The sequence below is a fragment of the Epinephelus fuscoguttatus genome, linkage group LG14 (assembly GCF_011397635.1).
Source record: "Epinephelus fuscoguttatus linkage group LG14, E.fuscoguttatus.final_Chr_v1".
NCBI lineage: Eukaryota > Metazoa > Chordata > Actinopteri > Perciformes > Serranidae > Epinephelus > Epinephelus fuscoguttatus.
In genome coordinates this window covers 10,330,692-10,350,750 of record NC_064765.1, presented here as the reverse complement: position 1 = coordinate 10,350,750, position 20,059 = coordinate 10,330,692, and the positions used below count along the sequence as shown (strand labels likewise).

The 20,059-nt window shown below is 40.6% G+C and overlaps 1 protein-coding gene across 3 annotated transcripts in view; it reads right to left on the bottom strand.

The window, feature by feature from the left end:
• si:ch73-242m19.1 (uncharacterized) overlaps positions 1-20,059 on the bottom strand; it is a 37,514-nt gene that overhangs the window by 4,480 nt on the left and 12,975 nt on the right. For 2 of the 3 annotated variants that reach the window (XM_049596818.1, XM_049596820.1), the window contains exons 18-42: positions 19,800-20,002; positions 17,282-17,434; positions 16,991-17,084; positions 16,757-16,891; positions 15,969-16,120; positions 15,756-15,867; positions 15,624-15,673; positions 15,339-15,515; positions 14,945-15,056; positions 14,464-14,614; positions 14,028-14,166; positions 10,343-10,496; positions 10,127-10,222; positions 9,328-9,492; positions 8,981-9,192; positions 7,557-7,695; positions 7,344-7,464; positions 7,151-7,260; positions 6,659-6,808; positions 6,413-6,457; positions 4,970-5,137; positions 4,437-4,589; positions 4,119-4,253; positions 1,909-2,061; positions 1,001-1,210 (exon numbers count right to left, since the gene is read on the bottom strand). In XM_049596818.1, the coding sequence (XP_049452775.1) occupies positions 1,001-1,210; positions 1,909-2,061; positions 4,119-4,253; positions 4,437-4,589; positions 4,970-5,137; positions 6,413-6,457; positions 6,659-6,808; positions 7,151-7,260; positions 7,344-7,464; positions 7,557-7,695; positions 8,981-9,192; positions 9,328-9,492; positions 10,127-10,222; positions 10,343-10,496; positions 14,028-14,166; positions 14,464-14,614; positions 14,945-15,056; positions 15,339-15,515; positions 15,624-15,673; positions 15,756-15,867; positions 15,969-16,120; positions 16,757-16,891; positions 16,991-17,084; positions 17,282-17,434; positions 19,800-20,002 (3,489 nt within the window). The remainder of the gene's footprint in view (positions 1-1,000; positions 1,211-1,908; positions 2,062-4,118; positions 4,254-4,436; positions 4,590-4,969; positions 5,138-6,412; positions 6,458-6,658; positions 6,809-7,150; positions 7,261-7,343; positions 7,465-7,556; positions 7,696-8,980; positions 9,193-9,327; positions 9,493-10,126; positions 10,223-10,342; positions 10,497-14,027; positions 14,167-14,463; positions 14,615-14,944; positions 15,057-15,338; positions 15,516-15,623; positions 15,674-15,755; positions 15,868-15,968; positions 16,121-16,756; positions 16,892-16,990; positions 17,085-17,281; positions 17,435-19,799; positions 20,003-20,059) is intronic. The other variant, XM_049596819.1, reaches the window with a different exon arrangement.

Here is a 20,059-nt window from a genome sequence, read left to right as displayed (position 1 = left end):
CAGACATTCATGTTCACTGGAGAAATACTAATGATTTTTTGCAATAAAGCACCAGCGTGATTTTTAAATGTTGTTTTGAGTGTGATGTCTCATTTACTCTTTCACTGGCTGCATCTGGATTCCTCCATGACATACTGTGCTGACGTTTTTGTGACCTTTTTTTTTAAAGGTACTATACTATGTTTTTATGACCTTTATTTCTCAACATACTATGCTATGATATTAATATGACCTTTTCTTTCGATACTATGGTGTTTTAATCACTTTTTTTGACATACTATACTATGGCATTTTTCTCGCTCTTTCGACATACTATACTATAGTCTCTTTATCACTTTTCAACATACTTTGTTTTTTCACTTCTTTCAACATACCATATTATGGCATTTTCATCACTTTTTTGACATACTATACTAAACAATTTTTATCAACAATTTTTTTTTACTTTTTGTCGACACTATACTATGGCGTTTTCATCACTTTTTTGACATAATATACTATGGCGTTTTTTTTGTTGTTTTTTTTTTACATTCTATGGCATACTATGGTCTTTTTCTGACTTTTTTTAGATAAACCATACTATTATGTTTTTTATGACTTTTTCACAACATTCTATACCATGACTTTTTTTTTTTTATGACTTTTAAAAAAAAGTATTATACTGTCATTTTTTTATGTTGTTTCTTTACGACATACTATGCTGTGATTTTTTTTGCATACAATACTATTCTTTTTGGACTTTCTTACAGCATACTATACTATAATATTCTCTATCACTCTTTTAATGACCTGCTACACTATACTATCTTTTGGGGATTTTTTCTTTTTCAAGTGATTGAACGGTGCATTATCACAAAGCTAAAAAAGTTTTAAAGATAAAACACATAGTTTCGACAGGACGACTTTGATATGTATTATACATATCGAGGAAAACACACATTTGTGTCACTATTATTGCTCCAACACACACACATTAGTCAAATGAAGATAGTTTACAGACCTGTTGGATCTCTTTGGCACTGCGTTGTCGGTGTAACTGGTTCATCCTGCTGCCTCTGTCCAGCTGCTCACTGAGCCCCCTGAGCCGTCTCTCTCTGTCCTCCATGTCGGCTCTCATTTGTTCCAGACTCTGCACTCGATAGCTGTCCAGTTCTTGTCTGCTGCGGGCCTCCTGTGCAGACTGATGCCTGGCCACCTGGAGCTCCTCTGTCTGTGTATCAGTGGATATTTAGTGAAAACATCCAGGCTGCACTTGGCAGCTTTGTAGTTTCTTTGCCACCCAACGTCTGACATCATGACAATTTAAATTGTCACTGCTCACTTCACTGTGGAGTTTTATATGAGTCTAAGTACATAGACGCCAAATGTATAATGGAAGGTGATGTAAATTAAGACCTCAGTCACCAGTAATCACATAATGTGCATCAACTAATGTTGCCTACAGCATTAAAAGACTTGTTAAAATACAGTAAATCTAATGGAATTGGACTTCATACTTTGTTATTTTGACTGACTACAGATGTTACGACAGCAGTTTTAATAATCCACTGATAGTTTTGAGCAGCAACAGCAAAAATCACAAAAAAATTGTAGTTCTAGCTTTTTAAATGTCATTTTTTTCTAGTTATCTCACTCTTCTTTGATTGTAATCTAGAATATCTTTGAGTTTTCGACTGTTGTTTGGACATTGTGATGGACATATTGATTGAATGATTGACTGGGTTCAGTTGTAAGAAACACTGCAGTTATAGATTAAATGTCATGTCAAATACATTTAAACAGTTTAGCAGTTTTATCTTCATTTTTTAAACTTCAATTCAAACTCAGAAAGAAACTGTGTGTAGGTTTTTTTCTCCAGTCAATGGTCATGCTCAGGCTGTAGTGATCTTTCGATGAGACTTCACGTACCTTCCTGCTGAGCAGCTTCTTGGCGCTGCTGCACTCGGCCTGACAGCAGCTCAGCACCTTCCTCACGGCCTCCAGCTCCTCCTGCAGGACGACCACCTCGTCTTCTGATGTCATCTTCACTCTGAGGGCCTCGCTGCGACACGTTACCTCCCTCTGGACATAAAGGAAAATATTTTAACCTTTATAATTCAGTCAATGTGATATTTTGAGTAATTGGGATGTGAGAAACATATTACTGAGTTTAATATCAAAAATGTTTTTGTTAATAATATTGTATAACATGTCCCTTGTAGTGGACATGAGGTCAAGCTTTTCCATAAAATGTACATTATACTACAACACATTTACATTATAAGTGCAGTCCATTTAACTACACTGAACAAAAATATAAACTCAACACTTTTGTTTTTGCTCCCATTTTTCATGAGCTGAACTCAAAGATCTAAAACATTTTCTATACACACAAAAGACCATTTCCCTCAAATATTGTTCACAAATCTGTCTAAATCTGTGTTAGTGAGCACTTCTCCTTTGCCGAGATAATCCATCCCACCTCACAGGTGTGGCATATCAAGATGCTGATTAGACAGCATGAATATTGCACAGGTGTGCCTTAGGCTGGCCACAATAAAAGGCCACTCTAAAATGTTCAGTTTTGCTTTATTAGGAGGGGTCTGGGGGGGGGGTTAGAAAACCAGTCAGTATCTGATGTGACCACCATTTGCCTCACGCAGTGCAACACATCTCCTTCGCATAGAGTTGATCATGTTGTTGATTGTGAGCTGTGGAATGTTGGTCCACTCCTCTTCAGTGGCTGTGCGAAGTTGCTGGATATTGGCAGGAACTGGAACACGCTGTTGTATACGCCGATCCAGAGCATCCCAAACATGCTCAATGGGTGACATGTCCGGTGAATATGCTGGCCATGCAAGAAGTGGGATGTTTTCAGCTTCCAGGAATTGTGTACAGATCCTTGCAACATGGGGCTGTGCATTATCATGCTGCAACATGAGGTGATGGTCGTGGATGAATGGCACAACAATGGGCCTCAGGATCTCGTCACGGTATCTCTGTGCATTCAAAATGCCATCAATAAAATGCACCTGTGTTTGTTGTCCATAACAAACGCCTGCCCATACCATAACCCCACCGCCACCATGGACCACTTGATCCACAACGTTGTCATCAGCAAACCGCTCACCCACACGACGCCACACGCGCTGTCTGCCATCTGCCCTGAACAGTGAAAACCGGGATTCATCCATGAAGAGATGAAGAGAACACCTCTCCAACGTGCCAGACGCCATTGAATGTGAGCATTTGCCCACTCAAGTCGGTTACGATGACCAACTGCAGTCAGGTCGAAACCCCGATGAGGACGACGAGCACGCAGATGAGCTTCCCTGAGACGGTTTCTGACAGTTTGTGCAGAAATTCTTTGGTTATGCAAACCGATTGTTGCAGCAGCTGTCCGGGTGGCTGGTCTCAGACAATCCTGGAGGTGAACATGCTGGATGTGGAGGTCCTGGGCTGGTGTGGTTGCACGTGGTCTGCGGTTGTGAGGCCGGTTGGATGTACTGCCAAATTGTCTGAAACGCCTTTGGAGATGGCTTATGGTAGAGAAATGAACATTCAATTCATGGGCAACAGCTCTGGTGGACATTCCTGCAGTCAGCATGCCAATTGCATACTCCCTCAAAACATGCGACATCTGTGGCATTGTGCTGTGTGATAAAACTGAACATTTTAGAGTGGCCTTTTATTGTGGCCAGCCTAAGGCACACCTGTGCAATAATCATGCTGTCTAATCAGCATCTTGATATGCCACACCTGTAAGGTGGGATGGATTATCTCGGCAGAGGAGAAGTGCTCACTAACACAGATTTAGACAGATTTGTGAACAATATTTGTGAGAAATGGTCTTTTGTGTGTATAGAAAATGTTTTAGATCTTTGAGTTCAGTTCATGAAAAATGGGAGCAAAAACAAAAGTGTTGCGTTTATATTTTTGTTCAGTGTATATTACCTATTTATGTATTGAGTGATGCTTTTGTTATGATCAGGTGTTACCAAAAAAAACCCAGGGTCAAACCTAACTCATTAAGAGTGCGTAGGCTGCTGAAAACACAGGACACAGCACACAGGCTTTGCTCTCGCTGTCTTCCTGCAGGGGAGGAATTTGATTTGTGAGTACTGAATCTTCCTGCTGACCTGCTGAGTTTGAAGCAGCTGTCGGTGAAGTTTCTCCTGTTGGACCGCCTGCCTCCAGCGACTCACAGCCTTCAGTTTACAGAGCAGAGAGGTCAGCCGGCTGTTCTCCTGCCTCAACTCATGGACCTCTTCTTTCTGATGAAACAGGGACGACACACTGGTGTTTGAAACAGCCATGAGTTTTAAACATGTTTCAAGGAGAAAAGAGTGACAGTCAACTACTTAATATGTTAAAAAAAAAAAAATCACCCACTAAAATAAACCAATATTCAATGTATAAATATAAAAGCCAAACTCCTGTTTCCCGCCTCACTGTACCTTTAACAGTGTGAGTGTGAGTTCATCGTCGTCTTTGGTGCAGCCGTACTTCTTCTTGAGTCTGATGATGCGGTCGACTCCTTCGCCTCTTATTCTGTTAACCATCTCACTCACATCCTGCTCCATCTGCTGCTGGTACTCATCCAGCCTGGCCTGAGATACAAGGAGGACAAATAAAAGTTAGAAGCTGTTCAAGGAATCAATAAGATAAAAATTAGATGGAAACTTGGGACTGGGCCAACTAACTGCAAACAGCCATTTAATACAGAAAACTGACTTTTACATGTGACAGTTTTAACTTTCAATTCCAGTATTGACAATGTAAAAATTAACTTTCAATATGAATTAAGTTTAAACTGAATGAGTCATATGCGCTGTAAAAACACAAAACAGTCAGAGATTATATGATATCTCCCTCATCGCTGCAGATTCCTACTAAAATTGGATCAAATTTGTGGGGCTAAAAATATTTTACAAAATTAAATAACATAGCAGAAAATCTGCCTAGCCTGTATGGAGATAAAAATTCTCACCTTTAGCTTGATGCAGGTGGAGAAGAGGTGTCGAACCAAAGGGTCGTAGCGTTCTCTGAATTTGAGACTGAGTTGCTCCTCATGAGTTTTCTTCTCGTCTTCCAGGTGAGCGACTCGTGCCTGCAGTGCTGAGATCTTCAACATCATCTCACGACATGCAGCAGCCACCTGTGGAACAAGATCAGTGACATTAGTGTTTGTAGGAACACACTTGTTTCGCTTGATTTCAAAGTACAGCCGAGAAAAACAATATAAAATTTACCTACACAAAATATGTTGCACTGAACAAATATTGTGCTAAATTTCACAGTAATCCATCGAAGAATTTGAAAAATACAGTCACTTTTTTCCTGTGATGGTCACCCAGATTTATTTCCCTCTGCACTAACAGACCAGCATTTCCTTTTCTTGAGCCCTGCTCTGCTGTCGTTGTTAAAACCCAAAGTTTCTTTAAGTACAAGCCTTCTTTTCCCAGCTGCCTGCTTTCTGGCCAACAGCAGCAGAAAGATAAGCACTACAGCATTGGATATTACTATCTAGTACCCTTAAAGTGATACCAATACCAATAGAGAACTTAATTTGATACTTTACTAATTCATTCAGCACCCATCATGTGAATGGAAGCAAAGCATTCAGGTGTGTAAAATGCCACCACTGCTCCTCCCCATCCAAATGATTTTAGTAGTACTGAGTACATGACTGAATAAATGAGACTTGTATTATACTGCATGAGTTGTGTAAGTGTTTGCAAACTGATGTTTTGATGTAGTTTTGCTGTTGTTTAACAGGAGAAGTAGTATTTTCTCAGTTTTTCCATTCTGTGGAGCGTAACCGGCTCACCCTTTTCCCCTTCAAGGGCGATGGCCTTGTGGGTAACCTGTGAGGGTGTGACATGTACTTCATGGTGTGCCTCAGTGTGTGTATCTGGAGGGAAGCAGCTCTCTGTCTTGGTGAAGATGGCAGGCAGCAAAGAGTGATGATAATCAGGAGAAGCTCAGGGCTACCATTCAACCCCACGTAAAGACCGGAAGACCACAAAACAGCACCCTAACGCCTCACCATCTTTCCTTCTGCAGAATGGTACGGACCGCTAGAAGCTAGTTACTAGCTAATTGCCAGACAAGCTAATTTAATGTTAATAAGCCAGTATGTTCCCAACTATGGTTTGGAGTTGGTAAGCTGTCACTGAGAGATGTAACAGGAGGCATGCAAGAAAAACAATGAACAACTTCATGACTTCAGTGAAACACAGGATGAGTAATTGATACACAAATGATCATTTTGGGGGGGTGAAGTATTCCTTTAAAGGTACTGAGTACTGATACGCAGCTCTAACCCTGTGTGAGTAAAAGCCTTAGCTTTACGGTTTAAGTCGCTTTATCTCTTGTGAATTTTCCTATTCCCTATAAGAGCAGCAAACTCATTTGTAATCACAGTCATTACCTCTTTGTGAGAGTCGCTCTGAGAGTCTGTCAGATTCTTTAAATCCTGACATCAAGAATGGAAAAGAAATCACACATTAAACACATTAAAGAGCAATACAGTCATAGTGACTCTCTGATTCTTGGGTACATGTGCTACTGAAAAAAGAGAACAAAATCATTATAAACTAGAATTAAAACCTTTCCTCTTTCAGTGTTGAAAAATGAGCATGAACAGCCAACAAAATATATTGCATACGTTATGCACCTGTTCTCTGTGATAGAGCAGCTGAGTCTGCTGCTGCAGGATTTGCTCATAAAACTGTGAGTAGATCAAGAAGCTGCGGCGCTCTCGCTCCATCAGAGAGCAGCCGAGGTGAGAGAGACACTGCTGGAGGCGATCCTGAGAGACCCTCAGCTGTAAGACACAGACACTCAGGAGTCTTATTACTCAGCATGGGAAGAGACAGACAGTCACACATTACAGGCCTGATGATGTAACACTGAACATATAATAATAGATGTGTAGAATGTGAGTGGAACGGAGGCATTTATTTATTTATTTATTTTTATTACTATTCATTACTTTTTTAAAATATGAACCCGGTCCTTGAGTGCACCTGTATTTTATTGTATGTTTGTACAATGACAATAATTAAATATGAATCTAAAGACATTTCTTCCATGTAAGAAAACACAGCTGCAGCATGTTATTAGCAGATATGCTATGCAGGGAGACATATTGTGACCTCCAGAGTACCTGTCCCTCGGCCTCTTCAGCTCCCTCCATCAGCTGCTGGATGAACGTTTCCACAATCTGCGGTCGCTCGGGGGACACACTGTACTTCAGTGGGGCTTTCTTCCACAGCTCTGACCACACAGAATATTTTTTATTGCGATGTCAGGATTAGTTCAGTGCTTAAAGGTAGATTTTTTGGGTGGGGGGTCGTTACCTGTGGGGAGGCCTGTGTCCTGACGACTTCGCTCTGAAACCACCAGCGTCAGCTCTCTGTTAATCCTCCTCTGCACTGCTCTGATCATGTCACACTCTGTGCTCTCCAGCAGTTTGTGGAGCTGAGAGGATCACAGTGTACATATCAACATAATGTAGTTTTATTACAAATACACAAGAGTATATTCTGTGCTGTTTAGAAGCTGTATTGTACCTGCCAGGCTTTCACATCGACCTCTGAAGCTCCAGGTGGAGGCAGGAGAGACTGGCTGCCAGATATTAAGACCTCGTAGTCCCGCTCTTTACCCATTTGTTGAGCCAGAGCTCTCATACTGGGATAGAAGATTTCAGCTCTACAAGGCAAGTACAGATCATTTAAATATGGGATTAAGCAGAGGATTTAAAACAATTACTGTTTAATAAACCAGATGCTTTAAAAAAGGAAAGATTCTAAGGTAATCTTGATCTTAGAAACAGCAGTTGAAAAATATCTTATCACAAGGTTTTTGTAGTAGCTGTTCTGTTGCTTTCATGCTTTCTGCTTTCAGCAGATGGAGTTTAAGGGACTTCAATGACATTAAATTGCACTTAAATTGCCCCTTAAGTCCCCAAAATAAATGGAAATTTGAACTTCTTTAATTTCGTGACAGCTGGGCAAACTGCATCTGCTGATGAAGAAGCTGGGACATAACTGAAAGCTTCACAACAGCCACTAAATGCACCTTATGTTGTCATGAGTGTTGAATGCCTGTATGTGTGTGTAGTTTTTACAGTTTATCATATCACAGCAAAAGCTAGAAAATCAATGCAGCTGTCTAAATGTATTAAAGGCTGAATCCAAATGTCCACCCTTGCCGACTGAGCCCTCATGAACTTCAGTCGTACACACTGTGCCGAGTTCACCGTCATCACGCATATTCTGCAAGGGCAGCTGATAGACAGCCCTTGAGACTGTTTTACTCGTTGCCATGGAAATGTTAGAGCAACAATAACAATCATTGTAACTGCTGTCATATTCTGCCTGCTCATCTGTCCCTGCAGATAATAAGATATAAATCCCATGTATAGGGCTGTTTTGAGAGTGAATAAAATACATTTGTGACATTCACATACAGAGATGTTTGTGAATAAGGACCGGGCAATGACTAAACAAATCAGGTAGGCCTGGAAGTTACATCAGAAAATCTTCTTTTGTTGTTTTTAGGCCACTTTTCTACCCTATATATTTGGCCTTACAGTGCACAGCCTATAGGTTAGGCAGCAATAATACAATGCATTTTGATCCCCCTATACAGCCTGAATGATGCAGCCTGAGGTTCTTGAATATTATTTCTGGCCTACACAGTTCAAGTATTGTTTAAATAGGCTACAGTTACTGTTTTACATAAACAAAAGTTTTGAGTTTTTAGTCAGCTATATAACTACTGTCACATCCATATTGCAATGAATTGTGGGCAATCAAATCGGACTCTGTGAAAGCGGACTCTCTGAAAGTCTGCAGAAAGTCCACTTGAGGCCCTTTAGGGACTGGTTGGATTGTGGATTTGGACAACCCTAAGCACTCTTAGACTTCCTAGGAACACGACCGGACATTTGGATTCCACCAAACTCTCACTACGTCTGAACTTCCTAAAGTACCTGTAGAGTTTCACAAACTGTTGATACAATCTGGGCGTCCTGAACGTTTGAACACCAAGACGTCTTCGAGCCCAGCTCTCCTTGAACACCTGAAACTGCTTCGTCAGCAGGAGGAAACCTTTCAGCACAGACTGCACTCTGACTGGATCCTGAAGGAGAGCAGTGGGGTCCGGTCTTCCACTCCCGCAAGTCCTCTTTTCTTTTTCAGCTTCCTAAAACAAAAAGACAAAACACAGTTAGCATGACATAATGTGACACGTTTACAGACACAAGCAGCCTTGGAGATAACACAAGCTCTTTCATTTTCCTGCTTAACCCTGAACTGCAACTTATAAACAGTCTTTTACCTCATCAGGTTTTCCATCGTGCAGGAGGTCATCTTTGTTGCCATGGAGACGGACAGGCTCAGCTTCTGCTCCGCTGTTCAGGACGTCCTCCATGAGCAGCGACACGCCGAGGATCGCTGCGTTGGCCTGCAGTCTGCTGCGATGGCTCAGACCGCTCAGACACAGCTGCACACACACACAACTCTCTGTATTGTTGTCGGCAATACATCCTGTTTGTTTGTTGTTTGTTTGTTTATGTCTCCATGAAAAGGACAAACTATTAACAAGAGGTCTTTTTTCTGATTCACCTTCTGATAGATGAAGCTTAATGCTTCCAGTAACACATACGGTAATTTAAACTTGTGAAATCAATTTGAGAAACAACAATATTCTAAAATAAAAATAGAGTGAGTTAAAAAAGTAAAGGTGAAATAAGTCACATTAGTGCCTGTAATCAATCCTGTATCTTAAAATTCAAAAATATAAAAGATGGTAAAGTTACAGACCATTAAATTAAAAGGTTTTGAATGTGCTCAGCAAGTTTCATAACGATTATTATTTTACATAATGAGATATCTTGTGCGCAATGTCGACAATTTGTCCCGAGGGGCGTTAAGTGTCACTAAAATAAAGTGTCATCATCCAGGGAGTGTGATTATATGTTTATTTTAAAGCAGTCAGTGTGCTAGAGTTTGATATTTGTTGTGATCATTTTGTCCTAGATAGTGCTACAGGAAGTCATTAAATATCATCTGGAGACTCAGAATATTTTCCTTTAATTTCATGGCAGTGTGATCTATGGAGAAATCTTAAAATTAACCTGCATGCAGTATTCAATGGGAGGGACGTCGCTAACTCTCAAAGGGAACAATCCATGACAGGCTATTAAACTTCTCCATGGAAACATCCTCTGTGCCTGCAGAGGAAAACAACACCAGACAAATAAAAAAAAATATTAAATACAATCAGATACACTTCTACTCATCTTACACTAAACTGATTCATGTGTCTGCTGATATCATACAGCAATACCAACCTGACGGCCTCGAGGCTCTAAAGGTGGAGGAACAGGCAACATGAGACTGAAGATGTCGGCCTGGATACTGTTGCTCAGCAGGGGGAGGGCGGTCGCCATGTTGTCACTCACACTCTGGTAGGACGCAACATCACCAGAGGAGAGGAACGCCTCTCTGAAACACACAAACATAACATATATAGTACAGAACTGGAGAAGTCTGACCGTTTAATTTTCATAAAGCATTTCCAACTTAACAAACATTCTGAATAGGTTCCTTTGTATTTCTTGTTGAAATGTTTTGCAGGGCGTGAATGGAATCAGCTGACAGGAAGTAAACATGGACCCAGGCCGTTGCCTGTGAATGCAACTCCAAATCAAATTATAGCTGCTGTGCAGCGATGGGTCGGGTCCGGGCGTTTTTAGGCAATTCTGAGCAAAAAGCAGAAGAATTGGAAGACATTTAGGAATTTAGCAACACAATCTGCCTTTTGCATCAGCTGAGGCTTGAACTCACAACCTCTGAAACTAAGAATCAATTTCTATCTCACTGAGCTAATTAGTCAGTGACAATTCATGTGTAGCTTCACAGACTGACTAAGCCAGACGTGCAGGTTTAGCAGCCGTCCATGCATGGAAAAGCAGATTTCAAACCACTGTAAAAAACTGAGTTATTAAGACAAAAATCTGAAAATACACATATTGCATCTAGACAGCATGGAGATGTTGGTAATTTGTTTGTAACAATGACTGATTTGCTCCATAAGTGAAAAACTGATGTTTAAAATTGCCATTTTTACATTGACTCCAATTGTTCACATTAGGGCAAAATTCAAAATGCTGTCAAAAATTCAGTTTGAGATAAAATTCTGAAATTTGCCACACATCATCTTCCATGACTCTAGAATTTTGTCATTTTTTTCATGAACATTGAAGATTTATTTAGCAAGAATTTGCATGTATATGTTTACAGTACCATTTACAGTCAAACATTTTGATGCACTTTAGGCTCAATTTTTGATAAATCAAAAATCGGAGAAACGTAGTTTTTGTAGGACAGTCTGAAGATGCTCTGTAGCAAGTTTGGTGTTAACTGAGCAAAAATTGTGGGAGGAGATAGGTTTAAGAAGTTTTACAGTTGTTGAAAAAAACAGAGTGATGAACTTCATAATTTTTAATAGGTTTAAGTGTATAAAAGTTTCTTCAGTATTGGGGCTACAGTTTGATGAAAGTTGTGAAGTTGTAGCACATATGGTTGATTTGTTATGAATTTTCAAAGTTTCGAACTTTAGACGCTTGCTGTAGCGCCACCATCAGGACTATTGGCTTGAGTTTACAGCTGAGGATATCTGGCATGAGAGAAGAAGAAGAAGAAGAAGAAGAAGAAGAAGAAGAAGAAGAAGAAGAAGACCTAGGATTACAATAGTGTCCTGGCAGCTTAGCTGCCCGGACCCTAATTAAATTTATATAGCACCTTTCATCCAATCATGCAGCCCAAAGGAAATAGCTAGACATTACAACAATAAACCACAAAATATTTAAAATAAATAACATCTAAAAGAACAAATGAATACCACAAGGCTCCTTTAACCAAAAGCCAAGCTTAAAAGATAAGTCTAAAGGTTTATTTTCAAAATGTCCACTGAGGTGACTGTTCCTTAGACTTAAGCTGCAGTGGCTAAATGCTGATTACCAGTGAGAGTGTCTGTAATAAAAACATTTTGGGGGCATTTTTTTTCCTTTATGAGATGGCAATAGTAAAGGAGATGTGATGTTGTGCTTAAAGCTATGGTTGGTAATCCTGTTCAGAAACACTTCTTGTTATACTGGGTGAAATGGTCCTTCCATCCTGAGAGTAAACAATACATAATGTGTTCAGAAAAAGGAATGAAAAAAATCCGACCTCTGTGGCAGCTGCAGGCCTGTAAAAACGCTGACCAATCCCTGCCATTCGGTGCAAATGGAAAGAACCAATCAGATGCCTTCATGTCTCGTCCTGTCTGAGCCCCCCTCTGTCCCTCCCTCCTCCCTGCGTGGACTCATCACATGTCACCTTTGCCGGAAATATTCAGCAAACTCCTCAGCAGAAATACTGAGTTAGCAGGAGTTTGCTGCACAATGGCAGAGAAAATGCAGCCAAAAGTGCCACTTCCAGCGTTACTTGTAACGGCTCACCCTGCTAAACAGGCTGAGAAAATAAAGTCGGAGGCAGAAAAGGCTGCGACAAAAAAGGCTTTGGATTAAGCGAGAGGACAAACCAGACGTCAACAGCGGTCCAGCTTTTGAACGGTGGAGACAACTGAGGGAGCTGAAGAGCCTGAAAAATGATGCAGAGGTTGCTGTCTTTCTGTTGGACAGGTAATTATTTGTTTGCTTCGGGGGGATTTGTTATTTTACTCGGCTCTCCTCTGCCCTCCTGACTTCTACTGCAGTGCAGGATGCGCGCTCAAATTTGTGTGGGGCTGTGGCTTTGGACGGAGCACTGACGGGAGGGGGAGGAGGGAGTGGAGCTGAGAGGAGGTGCTGCGTTAAAATCTTGCTAGCTCTCCAACATTACCAACTATAGCTTTAACCTCTATCCCACCAGAGCAACAGTGTTACATTTTATCAGGTGTTCAAAACTGACCAAATACGGTAAAACTTCAATTAGAATCCCGGGCTATTATTTGGTTATATCACTGAACTCAACAGGTCTATATTTGGGACAGGCCTTTAATTCCTTTCACACAAAACTATAAGAATATTACTTGTATAAAAATTAGGCTTTGAATGACAGGTTGTGTTATGTGTTATGACACTTGTTTCACAGCACCCAAGGATAACGACACCCAGTATACCAACACAACACCAGTTTATCTTGTTAAAACAATATTCATAACTTAGATTAATTTTAATGAAAAACCCTTTTGATTTTTTTTGATCAGTGAACCCTTACAGGCTAAAGGAATATAATTAACTTAATAAAGGAATGGACACATAATCTGACTTTATGACAGCTTCAGATGAAGGGAGTCACCACTTCTTTTTTCGTCATGCCAGTAAATCTGAATTACTTATGGTCTTCTCTGGTGCTCATGGTTTCAGTAAAATTAAATCAACCAAGCCAACGATTGTGTAGCATCTCCATGTTGACAAAAGTTTAAGCATTTATTGTATGTGTGATCTAAACAGCTAATTAATGTTAGTCCAAGTGCGTAGTCAACAATCCAGTTTAACACATCCAAAGAACTTCTATAAAAATGAACTGCTCAGCAACCAGACCAGGCTTCTAATTGAGACAGGCCTTTATTTGTCAAAACGTGTCGCTACACCGGGGTAATAAAAGGGACTGTGTGTTTAATTGAAGTTTTATGATACCTTACATGAACCAACGATTTCATAACATGTTAATCACTACTTTGTTTCTACCAGGTCTTGTATAAAGTTCAATCAGGAAATCGTATGTGAAGCCAGAAGAAAATGGGACAATATTAAGTTAAATTGGGACTAATGTAAAGATCTTTCACTTATTTCATTTTGCCCAAGACTGTTGTTTTGTGGCCTGGTATAAATAAAAACAGCTGAAAGATGAGTGGGGAACCAGCAACAAGAAAGAAATATATGGAAGAAACAACAGTTCCCTGTGTACATTTAAATAATTAGTGATAGAAAGACAGTGTTGGCAGAGAATCTGTTCAGAGTTGGAGTATCTTAACCTGTCACTGACCTGATGAGGTGTCTCACAGCTGCGTCAAACTGTAGCAGTAGGACCTGCCTGCGCAGCTGCAGCAGACGGCTGACAGACTCTGGGCAGCTGGGATCAGACAGACAGTCGACCTGACGCTGGATCTCCTGCAGCTCTGCTCCTGCACAGCACCCACAGAGGAGGACACACACACATGTAATGGGACTGACTGTCAAAATACTGGTTTACACTGGTGCTTCATTAGATACTGAACATTGCCTGGTTAGTGTATTCAAGCTGAGGTTAAAAAGATGCTCTTAACTCACCGTTATAGCTGTCTGTAAATATTTTTTTGCTTACACATTTTATATTTATGCATTTACTTCTGTAACTCTGGAATGCATCCTTAATTTTTACTATGAGCACTAATATTTACATGTGGGCAGATGTGTTGTCTTTGTTTACAAAATCCACCTACCAATGCCTTCAGTGCCTCCCCAGTCAGCTGCCAGTGAGCCCCAGGCGTCCTGTGTGTTTCCCAGTCTGGAGAAACTAACCAGGTAATAAATGATGTCATGAAGAGCTGAGACGATCTTTAGAGTGAGATGGAGAGCTGCAGAACACTCCTGCTGAAATCAGAACAACAGAGCGGCACATTTGTTAACATACAGTACAAGAAAAATGAATTCAAGAAGTTCAGACTATAAATAAATTATGTGAAGGGAGTGAATTAAGACATTTGTGTAGTTTATATTTTTCTTCCATCAACATATGACCCAGGAGGACAAAAACAATCTCTAGAGTAATACATATATACACAGATCTACACAGCTCTGCGGTTCACCACTGCGTTCAAACTATTCCTGGTCCTGAGAGAAGCATGAAAGTGAAAGCAGCTAAATGAGTCATGTCTTGTGCTGCTGTATTCATAGTCTCAGCGATGAGGTTGAGCGTCTCACCGAAACATTCTTGAACACGTGAAGCACTTCAGAGAAGTGGGGGATGTACCACAGGTTGAGGAGAGTTTTTCCATCCGCAGACAAAAACTGCTGTGGCCGACACTGAAACGTCCTGTCAGAGGAGAAAGGTGTGATCAGACTCTCAGAAGACGACCTAAGAAGCTCATCACACATGTGTTTGTATGTAAAGACCTGTTCTGGTTTTTCACGTCAGTAACGTTTAGGACTGACCCTACACTACAGTGTTTGAAGAGTGGAGATGTGTTCATGTCCCTGTTAATACCTTCCACCTACTCCTCACATTTTAAAATCTGACACAAATATTCAAAATGAGACATACAGTTATTCCTCTATTTTGCACATTAATAAGACATTAAATTTAAGCTGGATGTACCTGGGATCAGGACGAAGGTCTGCTCCTGAATCCAAAATGACTCTGGGCTCCCTGGCTCGCCCAGTCACAAAGTGGGACTGACAGATAGAGGGGATGGCATCCAAAAGGAAGCTTAGACTGTTGTAATATGCAACAATCTGCGCTCTGACACAATACTGAGATGTCTGTGTGCTGAATCTGTGGAAACAGTATTAACCTCCAGTTTATTAGATCAAAGTAAAGTGACAAACAGAGAAACATGTTGTCTTGTAACAAAAGTAATGCAGGTGTTTCTTATGCACATACTTCTTGAGAAAGTCGATTATGAGCGTCCGTTTGATCTTTGCTGCTTCCTCCTGCAGTGTGAGAGAAATTCATTTGACTTCACGAGCAGCCAATCACATTTATTATCCTGCTCAGTCACTGTGTGCAACTCACTGAGGTTCTTATAAGACCCCCCACGGCCTGTTTCTTCTTCACAAATGAATTCAGCATCTCGTCACGCAGACCCACTTTTTCCAGCTGGATGGACACAAAGGCTTCCATCAGCCTGAGGTAACAAAGAAGACTGTGTTAATTAAAGAGACAACAACAAAAGCTGCTGCTAATCATCCAGCCAGCGTGATTTGGTCTTTAGGTGGGGGAAATTACCTTCTCTTGGTGGTGATGGGAGTTCTCGCTGAGCCTGTGGAGGGTGAAGGGTTTGATTTTCCCTGCAGGTTGTTAGTGTCGCTGGGAGTCACAGGGTTTGGAGGTTTGGAGGCTAATTTCACAGCTTTATCAGGATGAAGAGCGTCTTTACTCTGAGAATAAAATGGACAACAAACTGAAATTAAACTGGAATATTTGAACAGCAGTTTAGTTATGGTAAAACTAGACTCACAAGTCAGTCTTTCGACACTTCGCGTAAACATAGTCCCACTAGAAACACGTGTAGCAGTACAAAATGGCTCAAGTCGCTGTAAGTCCTTCATTTCCACAATCTTGTGGACTGAGCACACATTTGATAAAACGGAGTTAAATCTCTCTGCATCCATTTTCAAGCTCTCTGTGTGTTTGTTTCCTTGCGGACAAGAAAAGGGGGGAGCGCACACTTCCAGGAGGGCGTGTCCTTTTCAAAAATGCAAGAGGCGTTGCTTTGTTGCCGGCTGTCTCTCCCACAGGGCCTGCCATGTTTCTACAGTAGCCCAGAGTGGACAAACACCGTCTCTTTACTCTTTACATTACCTGAAGGCCACCATAGATTCTCTACACGGTGGAAATGGAGGGGTGTTCAGCTGGTTGCAATCTGCAAACTCACCACTAGATGTCACTAAATCCTATACACTGCTCCTTTAAAAGTAAAAGTAGCGATATTAATATAAAAATTAGGGCTGCCCCCTCATGATAGTCAACCAAACGTTAATCAACAAGTAAACTCACTTCCATGAGTTACGCACCTGAGCTGAAGACGTCCCAGACTCTGCCCAGTGACAAAGACAAACCAGCTTCACAGCACTGATCAAAACGTTCTTCTGTGTCACCTGACAGGCCAGAGTCACCTGGAGGTTCTCGATACTCTGTTTGTTCATGAGCTACGACGAGGTAAGAAAAGGTATAAAGTCTGTCAGTAACAGCTCTATTTATTCATGTCTTCACTGACTTAAAAAACTTAGCATTTAATTTTAACGTACGTGAATAACTGCATTCTCTGAGCTGAAGCTAAACCGCCCGATCTGGTTCTCGTCCAGCTCCTGGATGCTCAGAGGCAGGTGGGACGGGGTGAACCTGCAGCAGACAATCATACCTCACTGCTCTTGTAGAAAAGCAGAAATAATAGAGCACACATGGAGAGGCAGAACATGAACATATCCTGTATTAAATCTGGACTGCCTGCAGGACAAATCCTCACAACTGTTTCCTGTTAGTAAAGAACATGCTGCAGCTGCAGCTTCGTGACGATCGGCCTCAGTGGAGTTATTTACCTGTCCACAGAGCTGTCGTCCTCCAGTATCGCTGTGATGAAAACAGGCCTCTGCTCGGTTCTGTCTTTCTGCTCAGCGACCTCAAACTGCAGCGGCCTCAGATAAAGGTGGAACTCATCGAAGCTGAGTTCTGACGCCATGTTTCTGTACAACCTGTGAAGAATTATTGAATTACACAGACTGACATAAAACTATTACACTGTATAATTTCTAGATGTACAGTAACGTTACCAGACTACCACGACCGCGATAATGCACTGCACTGCACCAGACCAATAAACTCTGCGACTGGTGGGTGACCTAATATGAGCTTGGTCTTTTTGGACACCAGAAACAATATGGCAGCCGGCTGGTAACAAAGATCTCAGCTTATAGTTAAAGAGTAAGTTAAAATAATTAGCTAAATTAGAAATTAGAATTAGCTAAAATCTTTATCAATCATAGTCAAATTGAATTGGTTCAGCATACTATATTCCTAGGAGTTATTATAGACAGCGGTCTTAAATGGTCTGATCATATCGACCTTGTCTCTAAGAGATCTGCGAAAATGCTTGGCATTTTGAGGAAGGTTTGTTCCTTAATTCACTGCTCAGCTTATTTAACCTTATACTATAGCTTTTTGTTCCCATTCATTAATTATTGTAACATTGTCTGGGCAGCAACCTATCCTACATACCTGAATAAATTAAGTGTCATACAGAAGAAATATCTCAGATTTATATCCCACTCAAATAGATATGCACCCTCGGCACCCCTTTTTTAAAAAATATAAAGTACTCCCCATTGACAAGGTAAATGTTTATCAAACATGCTCACTCATGCATAAGTTTATACATAGGAAACAAGATCTTCCAGACACCTTTCAGAATTTATTCATCCCCACCACATATGTACACACATATCAAACTAGACACAGCGACTACAGTCTACTCTTACCCTGCACACGGACTTCAAGACACCAATTTAACATTACTTTTAGAGGTCCTAAGCTCTGGAGTGAATTAAGCTCATCACTGCGATCAATGTCCTCCCTTTCTGCTTTCAAAAAGCATTTGAAGAAACTTCTATTACTCGCCTGATCCCTGTGCTCATCCTTCTCTAACATGATTTTATCAATCCTTCTGATTGTGGGTGGCTTGCTTTTGCTGCGTCTTTCCCGGGTTTAAATTGTATTTTGTTGTGCTTCTTGTTTTGTATTGTTTTTGTTTGTTTTCTCTTGTTTTGTTTTTTTGCTGAGTGTTTAGCCTGCATGTCATGTGATTGATATGGGCAGGTGTGGAACTCTGTACAAGCCTGCAGAGGCTTCGTTCCCACCTTGCACAGTTTTGTACTTGTACTAAATTTGTGCTAAACAAATAAACTAAACTAATATGCTTCTAAAAACATTTGAGGTGAGATATAAGGGACACAGTAACAGAATCTTGATTTATATTTCATCAGCACGGCTTAGTTTTACCGTTTGATCTCTGTTTTTTTCAGCCTTCCTATTTACAACAAAGTTAACAGTATGGAGCCCACTTCCTGGTCACAAACTCTTGTATAACCCCAGCTGGCCGCCAACATCATTAGACTTTGACATTTGGTTGAAATTGGGTTGTGATGTCAGGTGACTAAAATTAAATGTCACAACAATGTCTAATACCATTGTCAATTTGACACAGAATACTGATGACAGATGACGTTGATATTTTGCTGGTTTTAAGTTGTTTTATTAAGCAACCAAATTCCAAAGTCTTCCAGTTGCAAGGTGTGAAAACCTAATGTCTACAGAACATCATAATCTTAATGTTAAACAACATGAAATTCTAACGTCATTAGACATTTAAAATATCGTACCCGATTTTCATTTCAATTAAATTTTAACATCTCTCCAACGTAAGAGTCCAACGTCCTTCTAATGTCATACTGGCATCCAGTGCCAGTTGACAGCCAAACAGTGCTCTAAGGCAGTGGTCCCCAACTAGTGGGTCACAGTCCAAAACTGGGTCGTGGGTTTATTCTGAATGCTCTGCAAGTGACTCACGAACATGTCAAGATTGTAAAAAAAAAAAATAAAAAAATTTAAAAGTTTATTTTAAAGTACAGTCTAAAAGTAAAGTCTAAAATGTGTTCTTGAGGACTTTTAGGCGACTTTTTGGCCTCCAGGGGCCAACAGGGGGCCGACAAACCAGATACACATATTTTCCAGCTTCTGCAATGTTTTAATATGTTATATAGATTGTTTCTAAAACAAAATCTTTTACTTGATGGTTTTAATAATTCATGGTTTTAGCTGTATTTCCATCTAATCCTGATTTGTGGCCTATTGCGTTTTCCCATTTTGTGAGTGTTATTGCTTCCCATCTTGACAGTGAGCTGAGATTTCTATTCCCAATCAAGACATGTTAGAATATAACTATATTAACATCTATAAACCCATCCACCTCTGCAGTATCTCTCTTTTTTTTGAAAATGTTAATCACAAATGCACAGATCACTTAAAAAGTCCCCTTTCCCCTGGTGTGAGGTTTATCTTAACTGTGCCAGATGTGCGGTCTCAGAGGCCGACTCCAGCAGACGATGGCGGATGGTGACAAGCTCCAGCAGCTTGGAGAAAGTTTCCACCGCATACGACTGTTTCTCTCGTCCCTGGTTCACGTCCTGCTCTCCTGCAGATCTTAGAAGTGTCAGCCCCACCTTCTGGACCAAAATCGGGTCCTCAAAAAACCCATCTGAGAACAACTGACAGTGGAGAAAAAGAAGTTTGATTTAGTGACTTCATTATTAAATAGATTAAAT